This window comes from Sorex araneus, chromosome X (genome assembly GCF_027595985.1).
Source record: "Sorex araneus isolate mSorAra2 chromosome X, mSorAra2.pri, whole genome shotgun sequence".
In the NCBI taxonomy this organism is placed as follows: Eukaryota; Metazoa; Chordata; class Mammalia; order Eulipotyphla; family Soricidae; genus Sorex; species Sorex araneus.
The window spans coordinates 167,023,740-167,037,730 of NC_073313.1; the positions used below are offsets into that span (position 1 = coordinate 167,023,740).

General features: G+C 52.3%; 1 protein-coding gene across 3 annotated transcripts in view; it reads left to right on the top strand.

Annotated features, from left to right (window-relative positions):
- The window catches only part of TSEN15 (tRNA splicing endonuclease subunit 15), a 12,684-nt gene extending 5,855 nt beyond the window's left edge, over nucleotides 1-6,829 (top strand). For 2 of the 3 annotated variants that reach the window (XM_055120610.1, XM_055120611.1), the window contains exons 4-5: nucleotides 4,806-4,947; nucleotides 6,350-6,829. In XM_055120610.1, the coding sequence (XP_054976585.1) occupies nucleotides 4,806-4,947; nucleotides 6,350-6,394 (187 nt within the window). In that variant the 3' untranslated portion in view covers nucleotides 6,395-6,829. Of the gene's footprint in view, nucleotides 1-4,805; nucleotides 4,948-5,593 lie in introns of all 3 variants that reach the window. The other variant, XM_004613787.2, reaches the window with a different exon arrangement.
- Nucleotides 6,830-13,991: the final 7,162 nt, after the last annotated feature.

Consider the following 13,991-nt stretch of genomic DNA (forward strand, 5'->3'; position numbering starts at 1 on the left):
CAGAGAGAGCAGAACATTCTGGCTGGTGACGGCATCTGTGTTCTCGGGTCTTGGACCATCTGGTATGAGGATTTTTATTTTGTTTTGTTTTGTTTTTATTGCCTTTTGGGTCCCACCCGGCGATGCTCAGGGCTGACTCCTGGCTCTGCACTCAGGAATCACTCCTGGCGGTGCTCGGGGGACCCTATGGGATGCCGGGGATCAAACCCGAGTCGGCCGCGTGCCAGGCCAACGCCCTCCCCGCTGTGCTATCGCTCCAGCCCCTGGTATGAGGTTTTGCAGTGCTGCTTGGTCCTTGTTACAGTGATGAGGGTGGGGACGGTTGCGCAGGGGCCGAGAAGGTGCTGGCTGTTGACTCGGGCAAAGTTTTGATTTATTCATTTTTATCTTGCAAAGATAACACCCCAGGATGGTGTGGGATGGGGAAAAGGTCGGGAATTCCTTGTAGCGTCCATTGTGAATAGCTCAGAGGAGAATTTTCCGCCCAGAGGGTCTCCCAGGAGAGGGTCCCCCAAGAACCGAGGCCAACCCTCTCCTGTTTGCAAACGCTCCCTTGGTTTCCCCTCCTCCCCACAGGGGGATAACCAGTGCTCAGGGCGGGAGCTCCCCTTCCGTCTTGGACAGCCAGCCCCTCAGCTCGAAGCCAGAAGCCCCTTCACCACTCAGCTGGTTTCCTGGTGTCTGGGCAGACCATGTGGCTTGAGGGGGGTGGGGGGGTCCCAGGGTCTGTCCAGAGGAAAGGGCTCTCGGAGACAGACGATGAAGGACGTGGGAATGTCCAGCCCCCAGTCCAGCACACAAACTCGCATTCCCACACAGTTCATCTGAGGAGACACATACACATACACACACACACACACACACACACACACACGCCCACAGTGTGATGTAAGAATTGTCTCAGCATGAGAAATGGAAACTGCCTTTCCTTTCCTTTCCTCCCATCTTGCTTGCGTCTTACTTGGCCGGGGACCCCGAGGAACGAGGGGAGCCCCCCCGCCCGCACTCCTTCCTGAAGAAGCCCCTCACCGCCCGTCCTTCCGGGTTATGTCCCCGGGTTATGTGCTCCGAAATCAACGTCCAGAAGGTTTGCTTTGCAGCGAGACCCTCACTGGGTCTTCCTACTGGCTGCTACTTTCACAGGGAGCGAAAAGCTTCCAGTATTGGTTCTGACTTTCCCTGATGTGGGGGTGTATAATAATCCCTGCATCTTTGTTTGGAGGCACTTGGAACCCTGTAAGGCTGGTGGGATAGCCGGTTGGCGGGTGCATTTCCTGTGTGAATCAAGTTGTACTTGATGTACAACCGTTTCACATGAAAGTTTCGGTGGAGAACAGAGAGGTTGGTTTTTTTTTTTTTTTTGCTTTTTGGGGTCACACCCAGCGATGCTCAGGGGTCACTCCTGGCTCTGCACTCAGGAATTACCCCTGGCCGTGCTCAGGGAACTATATGGGATGCTGGGAATCGAACCTGGGTCGGCCGCGTGCAAGGCAAATGCCCTCCCCGCTGTGCTATCACTCCAGCCCCCAGAGAGTTATTTTTAACGAATGTGTTTTACAAGGGGCTTTGGGTGTCCATTTATATCCAGGCTAAAGAGTGAGGTTTTCTGGCAGTATTAAAGGTTGCCTCATTGGGGCTGGAGCCATAGCACAGCGGGGAGGACGTTGGCCTTGCACGCGGCCGACCGGGTTCAATTCCCAGCATCCCATAGGGTCCTCCGAGCACCGCCAGGGGTAATTCCTGAGTGCATAAGCCAGGAGGAACCCCTGAGCATCGCTGGGTGTGACCCAAAAAGCAATAAATAAATAAATAAATAAATAAAGGTTGTTTCATCAACATAATCTCTTTCTAAAGAAAATCTCTAGGGGCTGGAGCGACAGCACAGCGGGTGAGGTGTTTGCCTTGCACGCAGCCAACCCGGGTTCGAATCCCAGCATCCCATATGGTCCCCTGAGCACCGCCAGGGGTGATTCCTGAGTGCATGAGCCAGGAGTGACCCCTGTGCATCGCCGGGTGTGACCCAAAAAGCAAAAAAAAAAAAGAAAGAAAGAAAAATCTCTCTCTCTCTCTCTCTCTCTGTCATCTAGTTCATTGTCATACAAATCATCGTAGGTGGAAGTGAATTTTTTTAAGGGGTGAGAATTAGGTACAGAGATTCCATCTAGATTTGCAAGAGAATGAAATTCAGCCATAACACATCGGTAACAACACATCTGTTCACTGAGCCCTTAACGGAGAGCCCTTCCCCGTGGCCTCGCTGCGTCCAGGTAGCCTGTTTTTTTTTTTTTTTCTTAAATTAAAGCCCTGTTTGCTGAGAATTTCTCATCAGGGATTTGCCCTGACCCAAAGAGCTCATCTGTTCCTGGACCTCCAGGCAGGGTGCGGTTCGCTCTGGCGGAGCCCTTGGGAGAAGAGCTGCAGCCCCTCCCCTCCCTCCCCCACCCTCTGACATCTGGAGGCTGGATCCACTTGGCCAGCCCCGTCCCAGCTGGAATTGGCCCCGGGCTTGCTCTTGGCCGTCCACTCACTATCCAACTGGACTTGACCATTGGCCGGCTCTTACCCCAGATGTCCTGGGGCTGTTTAACCCATCAGACTTCAGTGGGGAGGCCGGGAGCACGCAGGGGGCCTGGCACTTCACTCCTGACAGCCCACGTGCTGATGGAGGGCGTTCACCTTGCATGCGGCCGACCCGGGTTCGATTCCTCCGCCCCTCTCGGAGAGCCTGGCCAGCTACCGAGAGTATCCCGCCCGCATGGCAGAGCCTGGCAAGCTCCCCATGGCGTATTCGAGATGCCAAACACAGTCACAACAAGTCTCACCGTGGAGACGTGACTGGCGCCCGCTCGAGCCAATCGATGAGCAATGGGATGATAGTGATAGTGAATAATAATAATAATTATTATTTTTTTTTGGATCACACCTGGCAATGCACAGGGGTTACTCCTGGCTCCACACTCAGGAATTACTCCTGGTGGTGCTCGGGGGACCCTATGGGATGCCGGGGGTATCGAACCCAGGTCGGCCGCATGCCAGGCAAACGCCCTCCCCACTGTGCTGTCGCTCCAGCCCCCGACCTCAGTCTTTCAAGGTCACTTCGGAAACGGTCGGCCGGGCAGCAGACAAACCTAGTCACTCATTCTAAATGCTTGCCCGCCTGTCACACAGACACAGGAGGTGGCGGGGAAGGAGCAGCAGACAGAATTTCCTCGGGCATGACTGATAGGCCCCAGGAGGGCTCTGACGTTGAAGCCGCTCTTCAGACCTCCGGCCTCTGACACAGAGGCTAAAAGCGCCTAAGACTGTTTCAAAGTTGGGACTGGAGTGATAGCCCAGCAGGGAGGGCATTTACCTTGCATGTGGCTGACCCGGGTTCAATTCCCAGCATCCCATAGGGTCCCCCGAGCACCACCAGGAGTGATTCCTGAGTGCAGAGCCGGGAGTCAGCCCTGAGCATTGCCGGGTGGGACCCAAAAAGAAAAAAAAAAAAAGTGTCCAAGCTAAGAATTTTCTCTCGAGGCCCTTTCTCAAAATTGAGTCACTAACAAAAGGATGAAGACGATTCTCCGGAGCGTGCCTGGGGCTGGGAAGGACTGAAGGGGCCACGCCAAGGGCGGGCTTGGTTATTTATGGCCCGGGTGTCAGATGTTAATATGCTAGTTTATCTTTTTCCAATTTCCGGAGGATGGGGGGCTTCATTAAAAAGCACCCTGTCATTTTTCATCTGCCTTTGTAAGAAAGTACCTCTGACGGTTACATTTTACTGAATTATTGAGTACTGGGCTTTATTAAGGAGGTAATGAGGATTTTTTTTTTCTTTCGTTCATGCTCCACAAAAGCTATTAACATTTTGAAGGCCCAGATAGTAGAGCTAGCAGGTTATCTTCCTCAGCAAGCAAACAAATCTTTTCTAACATGGCTGGTGGATGATCGCACTTTTTTTTCACATTTCTCTGATTTTTCTCTTAGATTTTGATTAGGAATCACACAGCTATGAGATCCGAATAGATTGTGAGAATTTGAAACAAACAAACAAACAGAAAAACCAAAAAAAACAACCGTGTTCAGATCTCCGAATCTCCGAATTCTTTTTTTTTTCTTCTTCTTTTTGGGTCACACCCAGCGATGCTCAGGGGTTACTCCTGGCTTTGCACTCAGGAATTACCCCTGGCAGTGCTCGGGGGACCATATGGGATGACGGGGATCGAACCCGGGTTGGCCGCGTGCAAGGCAAACGCCCTCCCCGCTGTGCTATCACTCCAGCCCCTCTCCGAATTCTTATACCTAAGACTTGAGACTTTCTCTATCACCCCACTGACCCCAAACCCACAGAAAAATCCAGAACTCCATAGCAGTGGGGGATTAAGTGGGTATCTGGGAGTCAGTAGAATATTCCATCACTAGCTACAAGTAGTAATTGCAAACACCATGTAGAAATGGGAAGAAATTTTCTTTATGGTCTACAATGTGAAGAAGACTGAACATCCCCTTTAGTTCTAGATTGTTCCGTTAAGAGGTGCCAGATTCGGTGTCCAGCTGGCATCGCTAGCCAGTTCTGCTGCACACGACACTATCTGTGTTCCGTTTGGGGGGGTTCTCTCAGAGACGATGGTCTCGAAGGTGGGTGAGTACAGAATCTAACGGCAGCTGCGGCCCCAACTGGCAGGTGTTCCAGAGGCAGAGATGAGAATATGGGGGTGTCGGCCCCCCCAACAGGTCCCCACTCAGCAGCCGCCGGGCCGGGCTGGGCTGCCTCTCCCCGAAGCCCACCTCGAGGTCTATGCACCCTGACCCCCCCCTTCCAGAATCCGGGAGATCTTGAAGGCGTCACGGAAGTTCCAGGAGGACCCCGAATCTCCCGCGTCCTTCACCCTGGCCATCGTGGAGTCCGACTCGACCATCGTCTATTACAAACTCACCGACGGCTTTATGCTGCCCGACCCGCAGGTCAGTGGCGGAGGGGGGAGGGGGGAGGGGCGTGGACAGGCGCCTGGCCCCTCCAGTTGGTTTGAAAGGGGTCATGGGGACGTGGCCAGCCACAGGCTGGGGAGAAAGGCGTGCTTCCCCTGCTTGGCGTGGTCACGCTCATAATTCTCATAAAAATCACGATTTTGGGCTGGAGCGACAGCATAGCAGGCAGGGCGTTTGCCTGGCATGAGGCCAGCCCGGGTTCAATCCCCTAGGGTCCCCTGAGCACCGCCAGGAGTGATTCCTGAGTGCAGAGCCAGGAAAAAGCCCTGAGCATCGCCGGGTGGGACCCAAAAAGAAAAGAAAAAAAAAAATCACGATGGCCTTTGCCCCCAGAGGTGTTTCATGCCTGGAAGTTGTCATGCACCCGCTCTCCCTGATGAGTCACGGGGGGTGGAAAATACTGAGTTTTAACCCAAAAGAGCCCTTCTCTGGGAAATGTCGAAATCAGGGGACATTCCGACCGGCGTGTGTTAAGGGGGTGGATGTCTGTCGTTTCCTTATGTGCTGTTGACGTTATTCGGACAGCCCCATGCGCCAGCTTTCTGAGTTGGCTCTGGTGTTTGTGGCGTTGTGGGGGAAGGAGGGAGCTCAGGTCGATGCCAGCGTTTTCTTTGTGTTGCAGAACATAACCCTTAGGAGGTGACGCCGTCCGTCTGACACACCCGGTCCTCACAGTACGGGAGCAAGCAGCCGCCACTGGGGAACCACCTGGACCCAGATGGCCACTGGGCCTCGCTCTCCTACCCCACCAGTTACCCTGGTTTTTTGGTGTTTTTTTTTTTTTACTTTTTGGGTCCCACCCGGCGATGCTCAGGGCTAACTCCTGGCTCTGCACTCAGGAATCACTCCTGGCGGTGCTCGGGGGACCCTATGGGATGCCGGGAATCGAACCCGGGTCGGCCACGTGGCAGGCCAACGCCCTCCCCGCTGTACTATCGCTCCGGCCCCCAGTTATCCTTTTTAAAGAGTAAAACTCCCAGATGGAAAACTCTTTCCCCTGTCTGGGTAGTTTCTTTAGTCGGTTCTTCCTGGGAGACATTTAATTGCCTGGTGGGACGACTGTCTCCAGGGGGGAACAGAGGCTGGATTGGGGGTGCTTTCTTTTGCTCCCTGCCCGCCCTGGCTCCTGGCCAGTCGGCCCCGTCCCTCCCTCCACCCTCCGTCAGTATTTCCCCAATGTTGTGACACGCCGGTGGTCACTTTGCTCTGCCTTTTTGTCCCCGGTATAAAAACGCACAGTCTCTTCCCGTTGGTGCCCCTGTTACAAGTGCTCCAACGTACCCAAAGGGCACCACCGTGTGTTTTTAGAATACGAGCTTGTCTTAGATTCCTGGAGGCCAGAGTAAAGTCCACTTTCCACTCGTATTACTGCCACCAGATTAAAAACGATCCACACCAAGTCGGCCTAGTGGCGTTCTGGTGACGGCCCAAAGAAGCCACTTCAGCGTTGACGGAGGCCGTCGGCAAACCCCTGGGAAGGGCCAGAAAGCGACAGTGTTTAGTGCAAAAAGGCCGGACACTCTCTCACCCGGTTCCTCCACACAGCTGGTGTTGTGGAGGCCGGACACCGACGCAGACCATGCACAGACAGCCGGGCCAGGCGGCGTTCCAATAAAGCTCTATCGGCAGATGCAGACCAGCAGTGCCAACGTCTGGTCTGGAGAAAGAGCCAATAAATAAACAGAGCTGGTTGGCTAACACATGCTGCCCGTGAACTCGTTAAAAACTCAGTCGTGAGCATTTAGGGAAAACAAACTATGAAGCAAAAACAATCGAAATCCAGAAACCACCCCGTGAGTGTGACCGTGACCTGAAGTCACACATGACTTTCGGAATAAAAGTTTTCAAATTAAAAAGGCGTCTTGAAATCTGTGTCTTCGTTGTTGCCACACCGTTACTGTTGGATCGCGGGGGGTGTGTGTAGGGCCTGACACCGTCAGTTTGGGTCTCCAAGGCCCAGCCGGTGGCCGTAGGGCGGGGAGGGTCCAGGCCGGGCGTTTCAGGGGACCTCCCCCCCCCATAGGGACCTCCCAGCCCCCCTCTGTCGGGGACAATGCCAGTGACTGGAGAAGACAGATGGGGCCACAAAGGTGCTACGACATTGGCGAAACAGGGTGAGCGTGGACCTGAGGCCCTGAGGAACGGTCTCCAACGGTTTCAAAACGGTCTCCAACGGTTTCAGAACGGTCTCCAACGGTTTCAAAACGGTCTCCAACGGCCTGGGCGTCCCCGGTCCCCAGAAGCTGCCAGTGACCCACCATGGGACCAGGGGTAGTTGTGCGGGCAGGGGGGCCCCCGGCTCCATGACTGGTCCCCTCACTGGCGCTTGAGGCCGCTCCTGGTGTGGGCGCCCCAGACGGTCGCACTTCCGGTAGCGCTTCCGGCCCGCGGCAGCACTTCCGGCAGACGCCCCGCCCCTCCCCGCCCCCACTCTGTTGGGTTTAATGCCTCAGCGTGGAGGGCCTGGTAGGGCCCATCACGGGCTCCCATGGACAGAAGTGGAGGAGCGTCATCCCACACCCAGCCCTAAGTGTTGGCTCTTATTCCAGAATGTTCCATGTGGACACGACCAGTGTTGGGTTGTCCCAAGCCCTCCTGTCTTGGATGTTTGCTCCATTCCAGAATGTTCTGTACCCATATGACCAACATTGGTCATCCCAACGCCAACCTGTCCCAGAAGTTGGCTCTTATTCTAATTCTAGAATGTTCTGTGTGCACACTACCAACATTGGTTGTCCCAACGCCCTCCAGTCCTGGATGTTGGCTCTTATTCTAGAATGTTCCATGTGTACACCACCAACCTTGGTTGTACCAACACCCTCCTGTCTTGGATCTTGGCTCTTATTCTAGACTGTTGTGTTTGTACATGACTGACATTGGTATCCCAACGCTCTCCTATCCCAGATGTTGGCTCTTATTCTAGAATGTTCCGTGTGTACATCACCAACATTGGTTGTCCCAATGCTCTCCTATCCGGAAGTTTCCTCTATCCCAGAATGTTCTGTATCCACATGACCAACATTAGTTGTCCCCGTGCTCTCCTATCCCAGATGTTGGCTCTTATTCTAGAATGTTCCATGTGTACACCACCAACCTTGGTTGTACCAACACCCTCCTGTCTTGGATCTTGGCTCTTATTCTAGACTGTTGTGTTTGTACATGACTGACATTGGTATCCCAACGCTCTCCTATCCCAGATGTTGGCTCTTATTCTAGAATGTTCCATGTGTACACCACCAACCTTGGTTGTCCCAACGCCTCCAGTCCTGGACATTGGCTCTTATTCTAGAATGTTCTGTATGTGGGCGACCAGCATTGGGCTGTCCCCACGGCCTGCAGCTGCCTGCCCGAGAGAGATCTTATCCAGAAGCCTGGGGGAAGAGAAGAGAGAGCGTCCAGCTGTGTCCGTCTCATTTTAGTGGAAAACTAGGTCGTGACAATTCGGGATTGCGAAAGCTCGGGCTTGCCTCTCCGTTCTGCCTATCAGCCAGAGAGCCCCGGGGACCAAGACCGAGAACCTCAAATAGCCTCGTCTGGTTTTGTTGGGGGGAGTGCTCCCAGGTGGTGCTCTGACGGTGCAGGAACACGCTCATCCATTCTCGAGCCCCAGGCGTGTGGTTCTGGGCTAGGGCCTGGGGCTGAGGTACTGTTAGTCCCAGAGGGTCTGGGGGCCACCTGGCATGTACCTTGCAGAAGTCAGGGACCTCCAGGGCCATTCCCACGGGTGCCTTCGGGGCTGGGGGGGGGTTTACTCTAAATCTCCAGGGCTACACTCAGCATGAGCCCAGGATGGGTCCACACCCCTGAACTGTCTTTCTGGCCTCGACCTACCCTAATTCATCCCAGCGTCCACCCTCGGCACCAGGGACTGACAGATCCGGAGTCCCCGTGTCAGGACTAGCCAGGCGGCTGACCCTTTGCATCCGGGGCAGAGTGGTCCTCACGGGCACCAGGGGGCACTCTTCACCAAGCGCCCCCGGTGGAAAATTTATTTCCACTCTTCCGGAAATGGCATAAATAAAAATGTAAATCAGCTCCGTGCACGCACACACACAGACACACACAGACACACACAGACACACACACACACGTTGCCTTGCTGGCCTGCCACGAGAGTGACGCTCAGTGACATGCAGTGACATGGCTCGGTGCACACTTTCCCGTGCCGTGTAAATGATCTCTGTCCAAAAAGAACAAATGCGTGTTTGTGTGACTGGCGGAGCCGTGCTGGGTTCTCCCCTCCCCGCTCCCCGCCCTGACGATGGCTTTTTGCCCATGACCATTTCGTTTTCCTTGGCGAGAGCCTCATTTATTAAATTTTCAGATGCCCCCTCGTGTCGCCAGGCCCCCCTGGAATGGGATAACGCTGGATACCGGGGGTCAAAGGCGTGAATTGTTCCCCTGACACCTATCAGCTTTGCCCAAGGAGGCGGGCAGTCTGAATCATTTTCCTCTGGGGCTGTCTTTGTTTTCCGTCCTGGGCCCCCCCCTTCTCTCTGCCACCTCAGTACCTCAGCTCACGAGCAAGCTGCAGCCGCTCAACTCTAGGCTAAATTATTTCGCTTCTTAATTACCCCAGGTTGTGTTTTTTTTTTCCCCGGGGGTGGGAGCAACCTAGCAATGCTCAGGGTTACTCCTGGCTCTGCACTCAGGAATTACTCCTGGCGGTGCTCTGGCCGGCTGCGTGCAAGGCAGAAGACCCCCCCACACACACACACATACCCGGGAGTATCACTCTAGCCCCAGTGCCTTGGCTTGGAGACCCTGGGTTTTGGGGGGATGATGGCAGATTAAACCACCACACTTTCATTCTTCAGGTCATCCTGATTCATGGAGCTACACCCAGCTGAGCCCTCCTCCTGGCTCTGAGCTCAGGTGCCTGTGCCTCAGGATCGTTTTGGAGCACTGTGGCTGGAGTCCAGGTCTGCCGTGTCCTCTCTGCCTCCCTTGTACTCAGGTACCGATTCGCGTTGTGTAAGAATACAGGATAAATATTATTGAACGTCTCGTCTCAGGAAAATGGCCCCAGCAAAGTTCTTTCATGGAGTGAAATGAAGGGTTTTTTTTTTTTATGTTTTTTTTTTAACTTTTTGGATCACACCCGGTGATGCACAGGGGTTACTCCTGGCTCTGCACTCAGTAATTACTCCTGGCGGTGCTCAGGGGACCCTATGGGACATTGGGAATTGAACCCGGGTCGGTCGCGTGCAAGGCAAACACCCTCCCCGCTGTGCTATTGCTCCAACCTCTGTTTTTTTTTAATTTTTAAACTTTTTTTTTTTTTTTGTATTTTTGGGTCGCACCCAGAAATACTCAGAGATTACTCCTGGCGGTGCTCTGGGACCCTGTTATGTAAACCTGGCACAAGAAAATGTCCTACCTGCAGTCTTATCTCTTTGGCCCCTACTGGAAACAGTTTCAGTGAACCTTACTGTGCGTAGAAAGACGTTTGAAAGGATGGAAGGGCCCCTTGAGTCCCCAGGCTCCCCGAATCCCAGCAGGCTGTTCCGTTTACCTGTGACCACTCACAAGGTTGGTCACGTTCCTGGGATCCACCCATCAGTTCAATAATATCAGACCCAAAAATAAGTATCGTATTTGGAATTATCCAAGTCCCATCAATCTAGTAGTCACCAGAATGATAAACAGGGTTCGGACCTGTTTAAAGGCCAAAAAAGGCTTCAAGGTGACCAGTCTGGTTTGCTGTCTACTAGCCTCCCTCCTTAGGGTTGGAATAGCCTCTAGGTTTTTATATTTACATACGTGCACATAAATATAAAAATATGTCCCTCTCGGAGAGCCCGGCAAGCTACCGAGAGGATCCCGCCCGCACGGCAGAGCCTGGCAAGCTCCCCGTGGCACGTTCGAGATGCCAAACACAGTCACAAGTCTCACCTTGGAGACGTGACTGGTGCCCGCTCGAGCAAATCCATGAGCAACGGGATGACAGTGACAGTGATGGTCCCTTGAGCACCGCCGGAAATAATCCCCGAGCACTGAGCACTGAGTCAGCCCTGAGCACTGCCGGGTATGGCTGCAAATACCCCCAACAACAACAACAACAACAACAACAACAACAACACGAATATTGCAGTGAACATTAAGAATCATTTTCTGGGTGATAAATCACAGATCATACATCGGCACATCTAACTGGAGTGTATGTCTTTGCTCATGATGACCAAAGAGGCCAAAGTATTTGGGGGCTGGGATGATAGCACAGCGGGGAGGGCGCTTGCCTTGCATGCACCTGACCTGGGTTCGAGTCCTGGTGAATCTCACCACTCCCTGCAATCCCCCACCCCCCAAGGAAAATAAAAAAGGATCCGGGAGTTTGGAAAAAAACATAGGAGAGAGAAAAAAAAAAAGTAAAGAGATGCTCTCTGCCTGCAGGTGGCCAGAGACCCTGTGCAGCTGGACTCCACGGAGCTGTGGGCGTGGGGGAGAGGGGGTGGGGGCTGGGAGTGAGGGGTCTGGGGGCCGGGAGTGAGGGGTCTGGCATGTACTGTGCCAGCACTCACGGTGTTGGCGAGTCTCGGAGGACCGGACGTGTCGCTCAGCTGCGGTGAAAGAGTCCCTCTCCCCCGAAGGCCGTCACTGGCCGAAGACGCAGCCGCCGGCTGACTGGACACAGTAGTGGACAGACGCCCCGTGCGGGCTGCCCTCGAGCCAGGCCCCTGATCCCCCTTCTCACTTCAGGCCCATGTTACGGACCTGTCAGGACTCAGAGGGTGAGGGGAGCGTGGCTGGGGGTGGTGGGGGGGCTCAGCCACCGCTTCAGGCCACGGCAAGGGGGGAAACGTGCGGTGCCAGGCCCCCAGCCTCCGGGGCCCTGCTCTTCCCCGTGTATTTGTGTATCTAGGTTCTATTGAATATCTTATATAAACACGAATATATGTATATTTCTATTTATTTTATAAATATATTTATATATTTAGTTTATATGCATAAATCTTATTTATTTATTTATTTATTTGCTTTTTGGGTCACACCCGGCGATGCACAGGTGTTACTCCTGGCTCTGCACTCAGGAATTACTCCTGGTGGTGCTCAGGGGACCATATGGGTTGCTGGGAATCGAACCCGGGTCGGCCGCGTGCTAGGCAAATGCCCTACCCACTGTGCTATCGCTCCAGCCCCCAAATCATATTCATTTTATATTTATAAATATAATAAAATATATAGATATGTTTTTAAATTTTTCATAGTTATACGCAGCAGTTGGAAAGTGCCCTGCCCACTGTACTGTAAATATTTTTTATTCTTTTATATAAATATAAAATGTATTTTATGTATATATAAATACATTGTATTTCTTTATATATAAATAAAGAAATATATTATATATATATCTAAGCTCTCTATATAAATAGCTCTGTAGCACTGTAGCACTGTCATCCCGTTGCTCATCGATTGGCTCGAGCGGGCGCCAGTCACGTCTCCATGGTGAGACTTGTTGTGACTGTGTTTAGCATCTCGAATTCACCACGGGGAGCTTGCCAGGCTCTGCCATGCGGGCGGGATCCTCTCGGTAGCTTGCAGGGCTCTCCGAGAGGGACAGAGGAATCGAACCCAGGTCAGCCGCATGCAAGGCAAACACTCTACCTGCTGTGCTATCACTCCAGAGCTATTTTATATAAATATGAAATATTTTATGTATACATAAATAAATACATTCGATTTCTTTATATATAGATAAATACATTTGATTTCTTTACATATAAATGAATACCTTTATTTATTTATATGGATGTCCTTTCTGGGGGAGAGAAATATCTTATATATTTATGTATAAATAAATACATTCATTTATTTATATGGATGTCCTTCCTGGGACAGAGAAATATCTATGCATACGGCCAAGAGACTGGGGAGAATGAACTGCCCCTGGTCCGGTAGGGGGTCCGGGCTGGATTTAGGGGGCCTTCTATCTGCCTTGAAGACATTGGGCTAGAACAGCGTGTGGGTAATTTGGAAAACCACCACCCTGAGGAATGTATTTGTATTCGTGTAGTGCATGCTAGACTAAAGCCACTTTTGATTTGTTTGTTTGGGGGCGCGGGGGTCACTCTTGGTGGGCTCGGGGGAACATATTTGGTGCCAGCGTGGTAAGCACCCTCCTGCTGTGCTCTCTCTCTCTGGCCCCCATGTTTGATTTTTTTTTTTTTTTTTTTTGCTTTACTGGGCCACACCCAGGGTGATGCTCAGGGCTGACTCCTGGCTCTGCACTCAGGAATCACTCCTGGCGGTGCTCGGGGGACCCTACGGAATGCTGGGCATCGAACCTGGGTCGGCCACGTGTAAGGCAAATGCCCTCCCTGCTGGGCTATCCCCAGCCCGACAGAACTTAATTTTAAAAAACAAAAACAACTTCTTCAATGAATGTCACTATTGGAGAGTATGGAGGTAGAAAAAATAAAGTGTGTCTCGTCTGATTGACAATATCATGTACTTCCTGATTTTTATGAAGGCTGACATCACCGCAGACCAATCACACAGTTTATAGATCACTATCTTCATTTAATTTCCGTAGTAGCTCCGAAGAAATTCACACACACACACACACACACACACACACACACAAATATTTGCAGTAGCGGCACGCCAAGCAATTACTTCACACCACACCGTGCCTTGACTGTTGCTGTAATTAGGGACCCATTTTGTTCTCTCGTCATTGACTCAGAAACACACGAGCGGGTATATTCACTTTCCATAGGCCTTTGTTTTTGAAGATAGCAAATAAACACCCCTTCACCAATAAATATTATTTTGTGTTCTGCTCTGGGCGCATTTTGAGAAAAATTCAGCGCATACATTTCGAGCACTGCAATTGCTATTTATGAGTTCCGACGACCAGCTTGTGAAGATGCAAGTTTATTTTATTTATTTATTTATTTATTTGCTTTTTGGGTCCCACCCGGCAGTACTCAGGGCTGACTCCTGCCTCTGCACTCAGGAATCACTCCTGGCAGTGCTGGGGGGGGGGGCCCTATGGGATGCTGGGAATTGAACCCGGG